Below are 20,970 nucleotides of genomic sequence, written 5' to 3'. Positions count from 1 at the left end.
CGAGAGATCAGAGTTGTGCTTTTCTAGCTTTGATGTCGAAGAACTCAAAGGCGTAGTCTGTCGTTACTCATCTACCGTTGTTCAGCACGGCTGTGAAAAGTGTACAGGAACGGAGTGAAGTTATGTAAATCCGGTTATACCCACCATCTACTGCTTAGTTCCACTCGGAGTATGCTGGCATCCCTGTTGAATTAGTATCCGACTAAATTACTGGTTGTTTTAAGTGAATCCTGACTTTTTGGTGGGGAGGGAGGAAAGAAATAACAAGACTTATTCATTTGTATGTTCGCCATTCCGCATTTGGCGCTATTGAACCGGGTGCTAGTTACGCCTCGCACCGTTTGGCGGGTACGGAGGAAAGAAATAACAAGACTTATTCATTTGTATGTTCGCCATTCCGCATTTGGCGCTATTGAACCGGGTGCTAGTTACGCTGTCCTCGCACCGGTTTGCGTGCCATCATCCTGATTCTAAAGTAACCAAGGTTTACTACCGTCACTCCAGCACTGGATTAAAAAATTTGCAGGCTCTAATGACTGTGTTGACGTTTTTCTTGCGGTTACTGCGGCCATTCTCGGGGGCCATTCCAAAAATCGAAAAGTTTGCTTTACAAACCGCACACAAGCGTGGGTACTCACTTCTAATCTCCATGGCCGATGGGGCCCACTAGCGTGTTATTTTCTCCTTTTTCTACTTATTTGTATGAATGAATTATGGTCATCAATATACTAAAAACAGACTGATGCCTTAGTGGGCATCCACGGCTATCGAGCATTTGGAGTCCACCTGAAGCTGTTACCAGGTCAGACAAGAGTCCTCACACTTTCAGTGTCTCGAGGATTGAAGGCTGTGTCGTTTACATTGGTCAAATTTTCAAAGGCTCACACAGTAGCCATCATCTGTCCACCGTATCCGGTGTCCCTCATCCCAGAAGTCTTGCTGTGAGCTGTGAGAGTTTGACGTTGTCCACTGGCTTGCGCGTCCAATGAGAACCAGAATAACTTCTGTTTCACTGAAGCTTATGAGTAGGTTTGTCAGTACTTGTATTCTTCCATAACGGACTTATTGTCCGCTTCCGGAAATCTTTCAGGAAGTTAAGTGCTTTTAAGTCAGATTGCCAAGAACCTCAGGGAAAGTCTTGGCTGACATCACGGTAGGCGTTCTGAATTTACCCGACTGGTCTTCTCCAATGTTTCTTTATTCTCTTTCTAAGGCTCTGACTAAAGCCACGTTCGTTTGTGTACACTCGACCCAAGTGCTAAATTTTACTTAGCCAAACCCTACATTTACTGTGGTACTCAAACGCCTTAATTACCTCACATTGGGCCTACTTTGCAAAGCCTCCATTAATAGGTCTTTCTGGCCACTTCCAATGAGCATACACTTATTTTTTATCGGTTGCACGTAGCATCACTGTATAAATGCACGGTGAAAATTCACCGTCTGGCGCATAACTACCTGGACTACTTGAAATAATTTGAATCAGTCAAACTGAAGGTCAGCCACTCATGGGTGATTGCATATCCCTTGACCAACTGGATGGTCGAAGGTTTCATATCGCCTCAAAGATTTGTGAGACGCTTACTGTCTCTTGAACTAAGAGGTGAAACAGCTCTGCGGTCCTTCCTGGCTGTTTGGCATGGTTTGACTTCACTTGCAAGATAGTTTATGATACGATCAATCTATGGAGCATCCATGATGAACTGGAGTCAACAATTTCACATTCCATCCCATAATTCAAATTTCCTTTAACTGCGTTTCGTAATGCTTCCCTTGACTGTGACATGCTAGTGCAGTCATGTTAAGAATTTTGTGAGGTCCATCATCATCATCATCACCACCACCATCATAATCATCAACATCATCATCACCACCACCACCATCATCATCATCACCATTACCATCATCATCATCATCATCATCAACATCACCATCATCATAATCATCATCATCATCCCAAGCATCATCATCATCATCATCATCATCATCATCATTGTCAGCTGTAATAACCGCGTACTCGCCGTACAGTGGTTGTAGCTGCCGCAGTTTCGTTCCCCGATGATTTGGAGGGGGGTTAAGTAGCTGCGCATTGCAGGCCGGAGCTGATAAATTGGCGCATAGATCCAGCACTGTCAGTGGGCTGTCAAGTGGGATGGGAGGTTGGTTGGAAAAGGAGCTATGCCTTGAAGGAAATAGCTTGGATGCACGAGCGCCATTGAGGGCGCGACTGGGCCATGTCTGACAATGTCTCTAGCCATTGATGTAACCCGTCTCTGCGTCCCCATCCAGGAAGACGGCAGTGACCAGCGCCGCTGAGTTTGCCTTCGTGCTTTGCTGCCAAGTCATTGGTTGACCGCCTCTGACTCTCTTCCACCCTTCACCTGGTTGTGCGAAAAGAGCCCTTCGAGGAAGTCGGTCGACTGGCATACGCAACACATGGCCAAGCCAGCGCAACCTATGCAGTGAGGTTCATCAATGGAACCGAAATTCGCACGTTACCCGGCAGGCCAAATTCGCCGGCCAGATTTGCCGGAAAAATGCCGGCTGATTTCTCCTTCCCGTTTTTGCTGTCCCCGTGCCAAGTGGACTGGATTTTGTACCTGCGGTAGTTATCCATATACTGGGTCAGCACGTTCCCCACTGTCTGGCCTGGCATGCTATTAGTGGACGCACACAGAATCCGCTGCTTGTGATGGACTCCTTGCACTGCGATGGACTGCCAAAGTTTAGAGTGCAAGACGCAACCCTTAGTATTGAGAAATTTAGAAAAGATTGTCACTTAGAGGTGATGTGGTTTTGTGAATTCCAAATAAACGTGTAGAGTTACACCTTTGAGTCCCCGTCTACTGAGCCATCCTAAGCGAATAAAAAATTCAGTTGATAGTGAGTGTAAAGTCACCGATTGACACGTGGTTTGTAATCACTAGCTTGCTTACTGTTTTGCTTCCATAAGTGGCTTCCACCTGGACAAGTACAGCGACAGAATTATTTCCCATAGAATAAGATCAAATGTCATTGTGATCACGTGGTCTTCCGTTCAGCTGTAACATCCATTGGGTGTCTAGTTACCGTGCCACCCGAAGGGAGCACGGTGTCTGTGATACTGCCAGGTGACCTCAGCTTAGACAGCGGCAGTCGAGATGCAGAGATTGGGTTGGACCATCCGGTCAGTAAAGTCGCGTCCTAACAAACTGAGCTACCTCGAGCTCATTTGATCATTGTCTTTGGGTGAGTGGTGTGTCCACGAAAGTCCTTCTCATAGAGTTTTCTTTTTGTCCTGATGAGGTTGGTTTCGGTAGTTCATACCAAAGGATGATATTTGAAAGCGAGCTGCGTCCCAGTGAAGCTAATAGAGAAACCTTTGTTGACAAGGTAGCAATTTTGAGAATGGCCGGAAGATAGTGAAAATACTATCTGGTGGAGTTAAAATGGGATTATCTATGGATGCGCCTACAACGTTTTTATTCGGGCAGCCCAGGGTCGTAATGGAATTAGAAATTTACCGGTTTTCCGCACCGATATTCCCTCAATCCACGACAGGCGGATAATTTCGCACTTTTGTTTACTTCCGGTCCCAGGACTACTTTGTAGGTTAACTCAGAGGATTTATGATCGTACGTCACAGGGCATTCTCAAGTAATCCGCTTTACAAGGTTCCAACACCAAATAAAACCTTCCGCAGTAGATAAGAGCAATCTCGTGTACTGCAAGCACCTTGTCTGAAAAATTTAAATAAATAATGTCGTTCCGCCTCCTGGTGTCCATCTGGGATGGTCCGATGCCTCGGTTCCACCTCGATATGTGGGAACTTCCGGTAGATGTGGAACTTTTCAATGTCAGAATTGAAGATGCCCTGTGGAGATGAAGGTATGTGGAAGCATATCGCTTCTTTAACGAGCCGTGATTTAACCTGGGAATTCGTGATATCTTCGTAATATTCTCGTAGTTTGAGGTTCACTTGGGTGATCGTTGGTTGAGCACATTTTTAGCTAAGAAATCTCGTTTTTTTCCATCGGCCATTGTGACTTCCGTACAACTTTAAGTCTTCTCTACCGTGAAATATTTTGGTAAATCNCGTAATATTCTCGTAGTTTGAGGTTCACTTGGGTGATCGTTGGTTGAGCACATTTTTAGCTAAGAAATCTCGTTTTTTCCATCGGCCATGGTGACTTCCGTGCAACTTGAAGTCTTCTCTACCGTGAAATATTTAGGTAAATCCTGCTGAAACATTCCAAGACAAGGAGCCCAAAGAACAGGTCTTTTCGCAACGTTTTGTGCACACCAACAATCAGGTTGGTTGCTAATCGAGATAAATACTTGCAGTAAATATATGAACATCAGTTTAGGCGTTTTTGATGAGGCACGTTCAAGGGCTCCTCTCAAGATGCACTTGATGAAACGTTCTTTTCCGTTCTTGAGTTGTATAATTTGCCCAAAGACAATTATGTCTGCGGGTTGATAATTAATGCCTGCTATGCCATCGTTGGTTCTGTGTTATTTCTTCACTTTTTTACAGTAGCATTGCATCACCACACTTACAGAGTTGCTTCCGCTCCAGGAGCAATAGAATCCATTAACCGGGTGGAATACTTGTTTTACTAGGAATCAAGTCTGCAGGAGTAGACTTGAAACTGAGCTTGTTGACCATTAGGTAGTAGGTTTTTTGAGCCGCTGTGCCAAAAAATAGATTGATATTTTGGAGTCCGTGCTGAAGGGCCACGAAGCGCTGTACAACTGTTTCATCCTTATTAGGAATTAGTATCAGTACGCATCTCACGAAAAATCAGTGCCTCGAATCCTTGAGCTCCCGACTTAACCGTCCGGCCACGAGCTTCTTAATAGCAGTGTGGTTAACTCACACTTAGACAAGATATAGCGTCACCCATCTTTCAATCACGGGATCCACATCACGCGGTCACACGTGTTGACTGGCTCATCGAGCAATGACTTTTCACACTCATCAGGCGAAGTTTATTCTTCTAATGAGCTACCATAGATTCTTGGTAGTGCGGGGGCGATTTGGAAATTTTTGTGGCGATTTTGTCCCGTACTTGCAGCGGTCACGTGTTCAAACCACTAGCCAGGAGGTGTGGATTCGAGACTGTCTGGAGTTTCGCAAGATGCGCACTGCTGATGATTTCCCAATGAGGATGAAATAACTGTACGGTGCTTCTCGGCCTTTCAGTATGGATTACACTTACAGAACGAAGTCTCCACGAAAATCTCCAAATCTCGCACTACCAACAGCAGATTGATATCGCGATAAAGACGGTAGGTCACCAGGTTAATTTCGGCCAAAGAGATTACACAGCCATCCTCTTCCTGAAGGAGAATCACTCTTCAAAACGACAATCCTCGAGATCCACGAAGTGGCGTTAAATTCCTTCTCCAAATAAAGGCCACTGCTTTGGCAACAGCGAAACACTTTGGTTTGTGGTGTACTCTCATTGTTGTTGTAAGTAAAGCTAGTCTAGGTTGAAGCTATGAAGCGCCGTCCTGACGTCTTATCTTTGTTAGAAATCATCAGCGGCGCGCATTTCAAGAAAGCCCCGGCTCACGTTAATCTTTTGGCCAGCAGTTCGATCGATTAACCGGTGGTTTACGAGTGTCTGATCAGCTTAGTGATTAACTTGCACTTAAAAAACATTTTAAACAAAGGTGGAAAACAAATTTGAAGTCAGCAATACTCTATTATGCTCTCGTTCTTGATTGATTTTGACTAAATGTGATTCAGAAAAGTTGATTTGATGGGAGAAAAAACAGTGAATTAAACAGTTGAGAAAGTTTGAAGTGATAAAAGTGTGTCGGAAGATGGAATTAAAAATTTGGTACGACAGAACTTTTAGGTTTTCTTGGAATTCGTTGCGCAGTCTGAAGCTAAAATATGATGTGATGTTTCCCATCTTTAGGGATTTTTTTCACAATCAGCAGAATGACAGTATTTCACCATTATTTATTCTGACTGGCTTGTTTCAAATCGATTTGCTAACAGAATACTGTCCTGCTCAGTTCTCCAATCACTACCCGCCTAACTTCGCATTTAGAAAATATATTTAAAGAAGATAGGACACTCAACTTTCAATTACAACTTTAGAAGTAATTAATGGAGAATTCAGATGAATCCCTTGTTAGTAACATTTTTGAGTGAAGACGCCACACAAGGTTCGTCTTATATTCCTCTGAGTGAATCAAATTATAAGGCCAATGAAGACCGCTATCATTGTTTTTTTTAGTTTCTGTATTCCACCAAGTAAACGTAATATCTTGATAAGGATTACCAAAAAATTCGGAGCTATGCCTGTTTGCTGGGCCGAAATTCACCAAACTGGCATGCAGTTCTTGAAAGCTGGTTGAAAACTTTGAAAGTTAGGGGGACATCAGTGAGCATACTTTAGCGTTTTGAACTTGTTCCCGAGGTGATCTTTCTAAATCACAGTCAGACTAACACGAACGAGAGATTCGGTTGGTACATGGCCCACGATGGTGCCATTTGACTCGGCTACTTTGAGGTGACTATCCACCTGAGCAGTTTATTTTGGGACAGAACATTCACTAAAATGTCCTTGGTTATCCGGACACAACCATTCAGCTTCTTTTTTTGGAATCTATTACATTTACGAAGCTCGTTTTGTAATTGCTTGTATAAGTTTGAAACTAGAGAGCGATGATTTTCGTCTGTTTCTCTTACGCTGCCGATCATTCATTGTTTGGCCACCCACCACATCTCACTCGTGATACGCCTTGTTACAAAAACAGCCAACAAACCTAAATAGACTCCTTACTTTTGTGACAAATCTACCCCGTTGTTCTGCATCTCTTCCGGATCTGTGCTGGTGACAGTTACACAGCTGTCCTTCTTCGGGTGTGCGATTTGCCTGTGTCACCTCACCAGGACCTCCCAAGCGATTCCGCCTGGTGGGTGGCTTGTCGTATCACGGCCGCCTACGGCCTCACAAATCAATCATTTTCAGGTGAATTTTAAAACGTAGCTATGCCACAAAACTTACACAGTTTTACCCTTCCCAAAGGATACGCAGGTGAATAGGGGATCAAATTAGTCTAAATACGGTGCAGATTTGATCTGACAAGACACGCATGAGTTACATATATTCGCCCACATTCGTGTGTGTGCTCCGAGATCCTGTTCACTTGTTCATGAGATTCTCGGGACATACTTGAATTTGTAGCGGCGCTTCATTTGTTTGGCGGGCATTTAATTTCTGTGTGACTACTGTGCAACACAATTTCTGTTATTCAAACCTTGGGAACTCTGCACTATAAACATTGTATGGACTTTTCGGACACGAACCTTCATCGGTCATTCCTTAACTGTTTCACAGTAAGCTGAAATTAACGAATCAGACACGATTCGGACGGCCAGCTGATACCAAAATTAACTCAAACATTCTATGTTGCTTAGTTTACAGTATACCGTTTTGCACATCTTTTCATGGATGCTGTGAAAATTTGCCAAAAATTATCCTGGTGATCTTTGCTTTCCAGTTAGCTCAGTACGGATTCTTGGACGATCAGATATTACCCTCAGCCTGGGTCGGTCCCTATCCCTCGCAGAGGCCGGTTTCGATGGGACCCACGCTTCCATCTTTCGGTCCCGGAGCAGTTCCAACTACGGCGCATGCACCTTCGCCATTCGCACATCCCCCACAGAGCGCTTTTTATGGTCCTCCCACATCTGTGCCTTCCGCTGCTGCCACCGCTCCTCCTCAGGTGCCTTTAGTCGTTCACATGCCTTCTGAACCTACACCACCGGGATCAGACCAGCCGGAGTACTTCAGACCACGGGAGGAGTTTGGGCATTCTCCGCTGGCCTATAGCTTGTCTGCTGAACTTGCCAGTGTCGGGAAGCATCGATTTCGGTTGACTTATGTTACCGATCGATTGCTAGGTGAGATTGATATTTTGGTTCATTAGGACGTCAATTCAATAGTCCGCTTTTTATACATATCTAAAAAAGTTGGCCGCAACTTGTAACAAACAGGTTGCTCTAACGGAGTCTCACGTGAGCGCTGGCTACGCCTAGCATCAGCCAGTGGTCCCAACTCATTGCATGCATCAACAAAATGTTACAAACCCTTTACGTCGTCATATGATCAACCAGATAATCTGAAATGAAGAACTAGATGAATGAAAACATTTTGTGGTTTCGAGGACATATCCGTCTAATTTATAGCTTATCAGCTGTGCCCGGATAATGAATGCTAATTGAACCCGAGATAGATGGTCAAAGTGTAGCCCGAAGGACAAGGGGAATACGACATTTTGTGTCAAATTTGGTGTCTTTCACAAAGAAAAGTTTGTTATACCTCAGTGGAGTTCATCCACGATTTCGAGCCACCGTCCATCTGGAAAGGAAATACCAGTGGTAGAACTTTCCGGTACGGTTATTTGCATCAAGTATTCAAGCCCATGAAAATAACTGAGGGTATCAAGTTTCTAATAATGATGAACTTTTAACAGATATGCCACTTAAACGGTGTGAGATTGTGTCCATATTCCTGAAGGTCGCTCAGGTCGATAAAAAAACTCCTTGTCTCTCCCGAAGACTTTCATTTTATTAGGTGAAGTCGGTGAAGACAGTCCTCCTTGATGCCGTTCCGAACTTCATATTAGTTGTCCAAATTTCCCCGAATTTTGCCGACTGGATGACCTTGGCGGGCGTTGACCTTCTGATGTACATTGTGAAATCCTGGGATGGTTGGTCGATAGTATTTGAAGCAGTTTCAAAGAGTTTTTGACTGATAGTATTGTTTTGGAGATCGTTTCAGGCTCCAAATCTCCTTACATCCTCAAATGACAAATCAAGCTGCAGATATTATGGTTGTACTCCCTTTCCTCCCTTAGATCGAAAGCAGCGTTTTAACCTGACAATCCCTTCGTGATTATCGAGGTTGAACATGCACAAAGCATTGGAGAGGCTCGTTAGTGTCATCCGCAAAGCGAGGCACTGTCACATCCGATGCAGAACAAACAGCTGACATCGCTGACAAGGTTGCATTGTGTGGGTAGATCGGCTATAACGCTAAGATAGTGCTTGAAAATCTATTTTCACCATCGCACCGTAAACGCTCCTTCACCGAAATTCAGGGATCACAGATGATGTCTCCGCAAATGCAATTGAGCTCTGGAGATTTCTGTGAATCAGCAGCGGCTCACTGTACAGCCTTTAATTAGCGCCAGTCAAGCATACCCGATGCCACCATACAGTGTGTGAATAATACTCAGATGCGTTTTTAGATGCTGAACTACAAAGTCCAGCATAAGTGATTTGAATAACAAGTAACTTGATATACACGCATACGTCCGATTTTATCGGAACTGTTGGGCTCTAATGCCCGTTGATTTTTTTCAGACTAAAGAAGCAGCTTATTTTGCAAATGTACCAACACATATGTGGGCGGCGTGAAAGTCTAGTGATGTTAATTCGGGTGACATTTGTCTAGGGTTTGCCTGTATATTGTGGGTTTCAATTGAGAAAAATCCCGCATAAAAGTACACAGAAGAAAGCAAATTTAAGACGAATTCCGTTACATACCTGTCCACGATGGACACAGTGAGTGTAACACACCACAGCAGGTTACTTTGGATGAATTTTCGGGAAAAAATCTTTCAAGAAGGCACAAGCATACTTTAAAAAACACCCTGGGCTGTCGCTCAACACTTTTTGTTCCGTGAAAATGCTTCATAATCTCCACAAGCCAAAAAATTGAAGAACGTGGGACCTGTGAGAGTTCAGGACATTTTTTGCGGCTATCAACTGAGTAGTATCCTGTATCTTCGAACCATGTTTGGGAGTTTCAATTAGGATTTTTACCCAATACGCCACCCACAGTGACCTTCTCGATCATCCCTGAGGAGATTTCAACCCTCAACAGTCTGAATGAGTTTTTTCAGCCATGATACAAATCGTAGTGCGTTACTCTGATTGCGATTTGCCAATCAAATTTACTGCAGAGAAAACAACCTCCACGCTCTGCGCATTGTTGAATGTTCGATGACGCCAGACCAGCAGTGATTCATTACTTGGACATAAAACGCAGACCTTGTTTCGATTACTCAGCCCATACTGTGTTCCGTTCCGGTCACTATTGGTAATATTGTGCATATTGGGACACTTAAGCAGCCATAAAATGCAAAAAGACAGACAAGAATCCGGCTATAAGAGCGTGGACTATTCCACATTGTAAGTGACTTGGGGCAGCGGCGTTTATCCTCATCCACGAAAACAGTCTACAGGCATTCAATAAGATGCCGATAGGATGCCCTCATTTGAGAAGGTAGCATTTAAGTGTCGGCCAAATAGATCAGACAAAGACATGTAAATTCCGATCTAACGTCCGTCATCTATATCAGCAGCAAAGCAGTAAGTGGGATTGAAATTGTCGTCTATTCGCCAGGCGTACTATAGGAAGTTTAAAATACCGACACTACTAGACCCGACTAGTAGTCTTTCAACCAAATGATATTACTGCAATTTCTACTTGTAACTTGGCTTTTTGAGCATCGATTCATCAAACGCCCTGATAAATAAGTAAATCATTGGATGCAGCGTTGGTAAGTCTACAGAAAGACTTGATAAACAATTTGTAGTTTCGAAGTTTCGCTTTTGACAAGTGAATAGGTTAACAAGCTGACCAGGTTTTAAGGTGGATGAAGAGCCCATCAACAAGTCCTGTTTTGATTAAAATGTTGCCCAGTTTTAAACCTACTGATTTTTTGCCAGGCCATTCTGAGATGATGACGTCGCAATCGGTTCCAAACTTATTCCCACTACGGACCATGGGAATATAAAAACAGAATATTGTTCAGAATTCGACATTTAAAATTGGACACATTTAAAGTGCTCACGAAGGAAACTACCACGAGTAGAACAGTAGGTAGTAACTGAAATGGGATAATTGCCGAAAGGTGTGCGAATAAGCAGACGTGGATGGAATAAATCTAGGCTGGTTCGTTTGCAATCTGTGACATTTTGGCCTGAAAGGTTCTTTAACAAGACAGTTGGTACAGATTAGGTGTTAGCTAATCTGATAGAGAGAATCTCACAGTCAATTCTTGCACTTATTTCTTCGCAAAGCTGATGTCACCAGAAAAAACCGCAGGAAGTTCTATGACGTTGTTTTGATTTCCGAGAAGGTCGCTCACCTTCATACCTTAAATGTAAGGACACATGCCTGGCGGTTACTACTTCACATAGAGTTCGCAGTGTTCCCTTTTGTTCTCAAATGCATCTCGATGCATTCACTGACAAATAGGTGACGTGGCCAAACCAAAAAACCGCGTGAAACAAGGGGTAATAAAATTCTTTCCCTGAAGCCTCTCCACGGTAACGGGTTATATGACCTTGCTTTGCGGCTGTTCTATTCAGCCATAAGGGTACTAGTGAAAACTTTTGCCCGTTTGACCGAAAATGCAGTGGATGTTCGCTTAGAAAACGGCAAATGTGTGTGATTCAAATCACATTTTATGAAAGGACGGGATCAGTAGGTTTGCTAAGGATGTTAACAGTTCTTGTGCCAAGGCCATGATCTCAAGACAAATCATCAGTTAATTAGCCTAAACGCACAATCTAGGAGTCCTATCTGACATAGACGTGTAGTCTAGATGAATGTAAGAAGGTCATGAATAATTGCGGCGAAACTGCATTCTACGAACTTCACCTGCGTTTGTTGGGTAGTCGCAACTGTTCAACATTCAGTATATTGAATTAGAGGTTGGCAGACAGCATAAGTAGGTAGACCCTGTTTCTATAAGAAAATAGCAGTAAATCGTGGGGAGAATTAAAGAAAGGCTTACGGCTAAACTGAACATTGGGCAGTTAGCAACACAGGATGGCACAGAAAGGGCTGTGTGCTATCGGATAAATAAACGTGAAAAAATGTTCACTTCAGAGTGGGACAAATTTTCAACAACAAACCCAGAAATGAATGTGAACTAATCGACCGTAGAAAAACGGTTGATATAGAGACGACTTTGTATAAAGAAAGAATAGTTCAGTCTTGAAATTTGAGCATTCACCGGGAGGGCAATGAATTAGCCTGAGGAATAGGGAAGCATAAATAATTACGCCACGTAATTAACAAGGATGAAAAATAGCTAGAGTTGATGATATGCGCGAAATCAGTGCAGTACTATCCCTGCAAGCACTGAGAACAAGCAACAAAGCGTTCCGTTTCTCTGTGATCCAAATGCAGCTTCAGAGTGTACTTATGATCAGATAATCAATAAATCTGAGCTGGCAATTTTTAATATAATGGCCCACTGAATATTCGTCTCTTGAGGACGATATACACAAAGCTTCTGCTCGATCAACTATTAGTTACTAAAGTGCTAGTCCGTGACATTTCGTGTGAAGCATTTTTCTACACTGAGCATATATTCCGTTTACCCCAATCTAATATGCCGGCCTTGAGACAAAGTGTCTAGAAAATGGAGAAAAACCGCGCGATTTTAGTCGAATTTCGTGCGCCAGGCAGCTGTCAACAAATCTGAAATTTACTCATAATTCGCGTTTAACGATATCTGGGGAACGCATGTTCATTTTCGAATAGTAAAACAATTTTATGGAAAATAAGTCTGAAACACAAGGTCACACTCGGACAAGCTTTGGATTTTATTTGCTGACTAAAGCGGAAAATGATACTAGCTACTTGCAAACTAATTTGACTCTTGGAGAGACTCACCTGGAACTCTTTTTGATCTCCCGTTTATGACGTTTTTGAATAATTGAGTGTCCTGTCGCTTCATTTCTCCGTTGTTTGCTAGTGAGTGTATTTCGCTAATTTCGTGCTATTCAGGTTCAAGCAGAACATGAGGTTGACGAAAACTCGGGAACTGCGTCCGCTTGATGAGCCCAAGAGGAGCAAAGTCGGTCGAAGAGCTTTCAGCAACCTTTTGAGTAGTGTGTTGCGTCCAGGAAAGCTATTACTGTTTGAAGAAGTAAGGGAGGGCGCATGTTAGTTCCAGTAGACAGGCCACAACTCGAAACAATGTACTTTTCCACACAAGATAAATTACCAGGAATATTATGATATGACGACATACGTGACCTGATGAATCCCGAATGCGCCCAGTGTCTCAAAACCTCTCCCGTCATTCCATGGGGTCACTAGTACACAAAACCTTGGGAAACAGCTTGACGTTTATAAAGATGACGATGCATTCAAAAAAGAGAGTTGAATGAAATTGTAAAACGACAACTTTGCTATATGGTGACTGATTGGATAAGGAGCACCTATCGAGTGAGAGTTCAGTTAAACTATCTAATCATGTGACACTTTACCAAGCCGCTTGTCTTTTTATTGTATCAACCAAAATTAGTAATCTGTAAAAAGCATGTATCCACATATTTCAGTGTGAAACGAGCCGTTTTCCTGAGAGTTTCGGTTCAAATTCCTGAGGAGGTCCTTAGAAGTAACTTTCTCAGCTCCATCATTTACAACTCCAACGGTCGTTGAACTCAAATCTGTCCCAATTTAAAAAAATTGAAATTGAAATTCATAGCGAATATACACTCATTTGCAAACTAATTCGGTTTTTCAAGAGACTCATCTGGACTCCAGCCGAATCTCTTGGTTTTGATTTTTCCAGGCAACTGAATGTGCTGCACCAGTTCGCCTCATATTTTAGTCTCTATGGTATTCAGGATATCGCGATACATGTATATAATAATGCACTACTCACAAGGTTGCTGAAATTCTTTGACAGCCCACGACCGGTTTCACCCTTCCGCTTGGGGCTCATCAGGTAGCCACAGTCCCCGAGTTTCTGTCAACCTAGGAACTAAATTGCACGCAACTGCTGAATATATACTCATTTGCAAACTAATTTGATTTTTTGGGAGGCTCACCTGGAACCCAGCTGGATCTCTCGGTTTTGATGTTTCCAGAGTTTCATAGAGTTGTAGAGATGTTCAAGAATGCGTGTGCAGCCACGTGAGTAACTAACATCTTCAAAAATTTGTTAACTAAATCTAAATTAGCAAGAAGAGTAGCCACGTATTCTCAAAATAAATAAACATTGTATTGTGTTTTGCAACCAGATGTGTGTTGTGAGTGCAAATATTGCAAACTTTGAAACTCGCTCCGTATGTTGATAATACAAGAATAAATAACAGAACGTATGTGTATGGTCCAGCCTTTGAACTCATTTCGTAGAAATTCTGTCTCTGATGAGCCGAACTTCACCAGAACCAAGCAGTTTGGGCAAAATGCTTTACAAAAATGCACTCTGTTAAAGGGGTTTGCACAATTTTGGTGCACGCTTATTCGGCTAAACATCTAAACAGTATTCGTACAGCTAAAAACAGCAGTACACCGGTGACTAAAATACTTTTTTTGGAAGTTACATAACCCACGTCACATCGTTCGCCAACCAGAAAGCGTTAAAAACACCCAGAACCATTATTTATCTATGCTATTTGAAAGTGTTATCTGAATTTGGATCAAGTCCATTAATGGAACTACTGACAGTTGTCGAATGGTGGAGTAAGGGCTATACACTAATGCTGTGTCCCATTGGGATCCGCGTCCTGTTATTAATCGGCTTAAAACTAAATGAGTGTAAACTGTCTTCCCATCGACAACCAGGTGTGTCGTTTTAAAACACACTAGTTCCCGCTTATCAGATCTGTCTGTTTGCAAACGTGATGGTGGAACCATTGCAACATAGGGTGCATCGCGCGTTCAAGTTCCCTTGTTGCCATTCTGATTAGAACACAAACGATTGTCGGTATTCCGTTGCATCCAGGTGTCTACGTCTCGCCGGTGATTGCATTTTGATAATTGATCATTTGATTCACTACGAACTAGCCAGAGCTCCTGAAACGTGGAGGAATGTTGATAAAATATTTAATATATTGAGTGTTTTCCGGAGAAGAAATAACAGCCACTACTACAAACACTCTCATTTGCACACGAATGGAGAAACTCAGCTGAATGTAGTTCCGTCTCTCGTTTATGATGGTCTGATTAAACTGCACCAGGAAACTTTATGTTTCAGCTGGTACGATATTTGATGTTATCTAGACGTAGCACACTACTCACAAGATCAATGAAACTCCTCTTCGGCAGCCCACGACAGGTTTTGCTCCTTTTTTGAACTCATCGAGTAGGTGCAGTCCAGTTAGGGGAAGATTTGTGTACCCCATACTTTCCAAAACTTGCTTCTGGTGTATGCCTAAGATAATGAGCTTCAGTGACTTCGGAAACTTTCTTTGGTGATTTATTGACTAGACTGGCAGCGAGGAACATCCTCATCCTCCGCCATATCATTGTGCTTTGCTACAGCCCACAGAGTACGTCAAGTTATCTCTTTAAATAAATATTTTGAAAAGCCACTTCAGGTAGCTTCAGGTAGAAAAACAAGTTCAAGGTACGTACCAGTGAGCGAATGCGTGACCTTCATCACCAATGCCTGGTACGAAGTTCAATAATCACCTCTGGCCCACTCATTTTTGAAGCCTTTTTCTGTGATATGGTTGACGATAACAGGAGGGGACCGATGCAAGTCAATGCAATTCGTCATCAGTTCTCAGTCGGATGAAAAGAAAGAGAAAGAAAAGCAATATTGTATGGGCGTAATGCACTACTCACAAGGTTGCTGAAAACTTTTCGACAGAATACAACCGGTTCCACACTTATGGGACTCATTGGGTAGGTTCGGTCGATTTAGTGGCCTGAGAACATCATAAACGGTGGGGATTCGTTTGAGTCCTAGATGACTCTGTTGTCAAAACCAAACTGATAAAATGACAACGTGTTTTCCTTTTTCCTCACCCCCATCCCCAAATAAGTTGATTGAATCGATGCGTGCATAGAATTATCCAGAAGATTATTTCTTACAAGAATAATGTTCTAATTTCGTGTTTACCCACTTTTGGAGTGTATTGAAACGTATAGATAACTGGTGGTCGTTGGCTTGTTCGCTGAGCTGGGCAATTTGATTGCAAACGTTTCATCACCAATCGAGGTGACATCATCAGTGCGTTATTGTGTGGCACAACCACCAACCCACCGCTACGCACTACTACGCTCCACAATAACGCACTGATGATGTCACCTCGATTGGTGATGAAACGTTTGCAATCAAATTGCCCAGCTAACAAGACAAGCCAACGACCACCATCTACGATACCTGAGCTATCAACATTTTCCTGTATAGATAACTTGTTCAACCAGGCAAAAGAGGGTAAATTTGCTTTGGTATGTTTGTAGGACCTTTTAACGCAATATTCTTCCCGACTACTAAAGCTGTAGACGAGTGGATTCAAGCTGCCGAAAACATTTCACAGTAGGGGTAAACAGTGAGTATGATTCAAACCAGTCCCCTTCGATTCTGTTCATCGAATGGGAAACTTTGTCCTTTACAGATCGGCACTAAACCAAACTACGACGTCTAAGTTTTTTGTTGTGAGCATGACGTCCCTAGATTTTGTCTCTTGTGCCTGTTTTGGCTGGGTTTTTGTAACCGGATTTATACGCACTCGTAGTTCTGACTTACACATACACAACACCCATTTCATTCACCCGGCGGTCTGCTTATATCAATGGGTTTTCCGAGTTAATAACCATGTGTTTTGAGAACGCGGAAAATCCTGCAAAAGGACAAATGGATACCAATTGCTTAACCCTCCTGATGACTTCAAAATGTCGTGATCATGTCTAGCTCTTCGGCCGCTGCAGGAATTGACATAAACGAAACGTCAGACAAAGTAGTTACAATGTTATCACGATTTTTACCATCCCTATCCCTTGATTTTTACCTAGTATTCAAATCAACTCGCATCACCAACGTCTTGCCCTTGGCACACCCCTAACTTCATTGAGCCTTGGCCCGAACCTAACCACTGGACCTGGAAGTATTAGGGCTGATGGTTTGCCCAATTGATGTCCATTGAGCCAGTAGAAGCTCACGTGATTTGTAACCAATCGTAGTACATATGTGCGTGTTGCACGTTGGGGTAGCCATGCCAACAAGCGCGTTGCATACAGTGAACTCGGTGGCAGCTTGAACGTAATAAATTTCATGGCGCAATAAATGAGTCGTGATCTTCAGTTAAGTGGATGTCTTGTGTTCCCTCTATTCGATGAAAGATTAGGGGCCGAGATTATTACACCACATTTGATGGTACAATTACCCAGATGCGTTGCACATACCCGCTATTCATGTGCGGATATCTGAGATACGAAAGATCCGTGAGTCCATTACCATAGCTGGTTGCAGACGTCCATAAACCCGGGCTCTCCTTCAAGCTGCTGGGAAGTCTATTGAATAGGTCCCGTTGACGTACACGTCCACAGTCCCTGCATACATACTGGTGAAATTGCGAGTCTACTCATGGTCTTCTGATTGTATATATGTGTGTGTGACAAACAAGACATTACTTGAGAAATGCGCTCATTTGCAACTCAATTTGGTTTTCACGAGAGACTCAACTGAATCTCTCGTTTATGATATTCTACAACTGAATGGGCTGCACACAGGCCGCCTCATGTTTCAGTTGGCACGATATTCAAAATATCGCAGTAGAACATAAGGTTGACGGAAACTCGGGGACTGCGCCTACCTGATGAGTCCCAAGACGGGCGAAACCGGTAGTAGGATGTCGAAGAGTTTTCAGTAACCTTGTGAGTAGTTTCCTTTATGAAAGGACATTACCTGGCTGGGCGCGCTGGTCTGGGTAAGTCACTCAGAAAACCAGCACAGGAAATCGTGAAGACAGCGCGCACACTGAAGTAGCAGAAAATCCCGGAGGACTGAACATTCACCGAAGTAGGCGGAAGTGGACAGGTGAACCAGCAGCGACGCTAAGATTGGTCCGGTCTGCCAGCTTCCTTTGTTCGAGGTGAACCAGATTTTTGCCAATCTTGTTCTCTTATTCGAAGCACCAATAAAAATCGTATTAAAAAAATATGCAGTTTAAACTTGTCTGTATGCCCATCCCGTTATTTTTGTGCTGGTTCCTCTTCGTCTTTGGATAACTTTGGTCAAAATGACTTCACACGTTCTTTATCATATAGTATATATTATATAGTTTCTATTATTGCTTCATAAGTATTTCGAGTCTTCTAGCTTATCCTGTTTTACTGGAACTTCAAAGCCGTTAGTTGGGTAAAGATTTGTCTTTTGTTTTCTCGAAAATTTCAATAAGAAACCCATTCCCATCTCCCGGGTTACACTGTAAGCCGAAAAGGAATTATAAAAATTCTAGACAAGGTGCCGAAATATTGTAAAAATGGATGAACTTAGAGCTCGGCTTATAACTGATCTAAGTGCGTTGGGACATCCGCAAAGAATCCATCCACTATATCGCGGTCTTCACTATTGGAAGTTTCAAAGCGATGATACACGAATGGTACGATAAAATTAAAGCCGAGATATAGTGACTGTTTCGATAATTTGACCAAAATGTCTGCTCCTTACCTTTTGTTGGACGGTCACTGAAGGATATATGACAAATGTGATACACACGAAAATTATAACTGAGCTCCTTACCTTTTGTTGGACGGTCACTGAAGGATATATGACAAATGTGATGCACACGAAAATTATAACTGACATCACAAAAAACAAGTTGGGCAATGCAGCTTGCCTCTAATCGAATGACCGTATTTGTACGTTTGGTGAATATTTCATTGCCTGAACAACTTCAATTTTTCAATGATTTTCTGTAACGCAAATGACTGTCATTCACTTTACAGTGGTCAGCTATCCACCGGATGCCCAGGAGGCTGACCATAATGAAGGCGCCCGGTGGTTATGTCAGGCATTCGAACGTCGCTACGGCAACAATTATAGGGTGAGTGACAGTTGAGTTTCTTGCAAAACACTCAAAGTGTATCCTGCTGATATGACAAAGATAGAACTTTAACTATAGCGGCCACCAGAATTGCTCCTTTTCTGTTTTACAGCTGTCCTAGAAACCGGATCGATTGATTTGGTTGAGAATAGTTGTTGAGTGATACAATGAAGCTGTTTTGTTACCACAGTTCTCAGAATTAAAGTTTCATTTTAATTTTTTCAACTCAGAGTTTTGCTTGGTTGCTGGTCAGTGCCTTCTGTCAGAATTGTTCAACAGGAATACATCGGTATACGTGCTGGTACTTTTTTTTAAAAAAATCTACTGACTGACAAGTAGTGTTGCATTTGCGAATTTGATGCCGCTTTGCAGGAACGAGTTAAAATTGAATAAGTTATTCTGTTTTATTGGGCAATCTTATAGCTATGCGGTAGAGATGACACGCCCAAAAACGTTATATATATATATATATATATATATATATATATATATATATGGTATAACCATGTATTGTGTGGTACTCATCTGTAAACAAGAACCGGTTGGTCGTTGAAGAAACTGAAGTATACCCACTTTCTTACAAAACAGACTCTCGAATTTTTCAATAAAAGAGTAAGCGAACTGCTGTTGGGCTTGGAGATCGTGTTGACCAAAGTTGGATTATACGTCATTACTTTTTACGTGTGAAACAATCACCTTCATGGGATGAATTCTCTATCAGTAGACAAGCCCGGGCTCACCTTTATCGACTCCCCAGTTAAGAAAACCCCTGCGGTCTTACTTTGTCTGATAGTTGTGTCGTCTAGATTAGGGAAACACCAGAGATAAAACAAACCCGGTTATTACCTTGTTGCGTACTAAAATATCTATCCTATTTAAGTCAATCGGCCGTAATCACAACGTAAAATGTCCTAGAACCTAATGTACACATAACCGTTTATCAAAAATCGAAATAGTCGAAGCGCAACAAAAAACTTACCTTATATAGAGTCCATTGAAGCCAGAGTTCGAAAGAAAACTAATTGCTGCATATATTTTGTTTCATTATCTAAATTTCGCTTGCATACATGTTGCGAGAGGGAGTCACAGATAGTTTGCGATGCTACATGTAAGTGGCTGGCGCTGATGTGGCCTCGAATAGGCAAGTGAACGCGCAGATGTTTATCGCAAGCCAAAACCAGTCTGTATCTGAGGGCCATGCAATGGGTACCCGTAGCAGCTGGGTGTTGCCAAAACCAGTCTGTATCTGAGGGCCATGGGTACCCGTAGCATCTGGGTGTTCCATATGCGGATAATGGTGTCATCCTTCAAGTACTCTACTTTCGAACGTTATAGTGCATCTCTTCTGAAATATAGCTTGCCGATTTTTCCGGACACCTGGCAGCATCCCACTTAGCATGCGGTTGTAGATGTTTCCGTCTTTGGAGTGGTAATGGCTGGCAGCTGTTGACTAGACCGTAGAGCAACCATACTGTAGATTCAGCTGGGTTCCAGGTGAGTCTCCGATGAAAAAAACCAAATCGACATGCAAATGAGTGTATTCCACTAATTTTTGCAATTTGGATTCACGCAGAATATAAGGTTGATGGAAGCTCGGGGACTGAGCCTACCTGATGATCTCTAGGAAGAGCAAAACCCGTCTTGGGTTGTTGAAGAGTTTTCAACAACCTTATGAGTAGTGTATTTAGTTTACTGTCATTTTTTCGATTACAAAGTGCGCACTAAGAAACAAGAGTATGCATCCGCTTAGACTGGCTGACTTTAATAGAACATGGCTTGAAATGTCATTCATTTCATGGAGGGGGAAACGTATTCAGAGATCAGCTAAACCCCAAAAACGTCTGCCCATGTATGGACTTGGGACCTTACGGATATGGTCTACAACAAAGTCAGCTGACAGCCCAGAATAACTCATCCTTATAAAACAACAGAGCCACCCATTTTATTGGCCTCTATAATCAATTACTTGAGCGCGAACTACTATCGAGCTTAAGCCGTCCGGCCATTTTTTATAACAATGAACATTACAGCTTTTAACCATATCCTTGCGACTTCTTTCAACAGCAATAGGACTATTAAATTCCCAAGTTATAATGAACCAACATACTACTTGTTTCTGTATCTTTTTTGCATTTTCTGCTTCCAACTGGTCC

The 20,970-nt window shown here is 42.5% G+C and overlaps 1 protein-coding gene across 1 annotated transcript in view; it reads left to right on the top strand.

Moving 5' to 3' along the window:
- T265_11309 (hypothetical protein) overlaps positions 1-20,970 on the top strand; it is a gene marked incomplete at both ends in the record, with an annotated part of 140,586 nt that overhangs the window by 86,704 nt on the left and 32,912 nt on the right. The window contains 2 exons of the mRNA XM_009177934.1: positions 7,504-7,906; positions 18,720-18,817. Coding sequence (XP_009176198.1) covers positions 7,504-7,906; positions 18,720-18,817 — 501 coding nt within the window. The remainder of the gene's footprint in view (positions 1-7,503; positions 7,907-18,719; positions 18,818-20,970) is intronic.

Source organism: Opisthorchis viverrini, assembly GCF_000715545.1.
Source record: "Opisthorchis viverrini unplaced genomic scaffold opera_v5_474, whole genome shotgun sequence".
Taxonomy (NCBI): Eukaryota; Metazoa; Platyhelminthes; class Trematoda; order Opisthorchiida; family Opisthorchiidae; genus Opisthorchis; species Opisthorchis viverrini.
The sequence above is the reverse complement of the archived record's forward strand: the minus strand, read 5'-3'. Positions and strand labels throughout refer to the sequence as shown.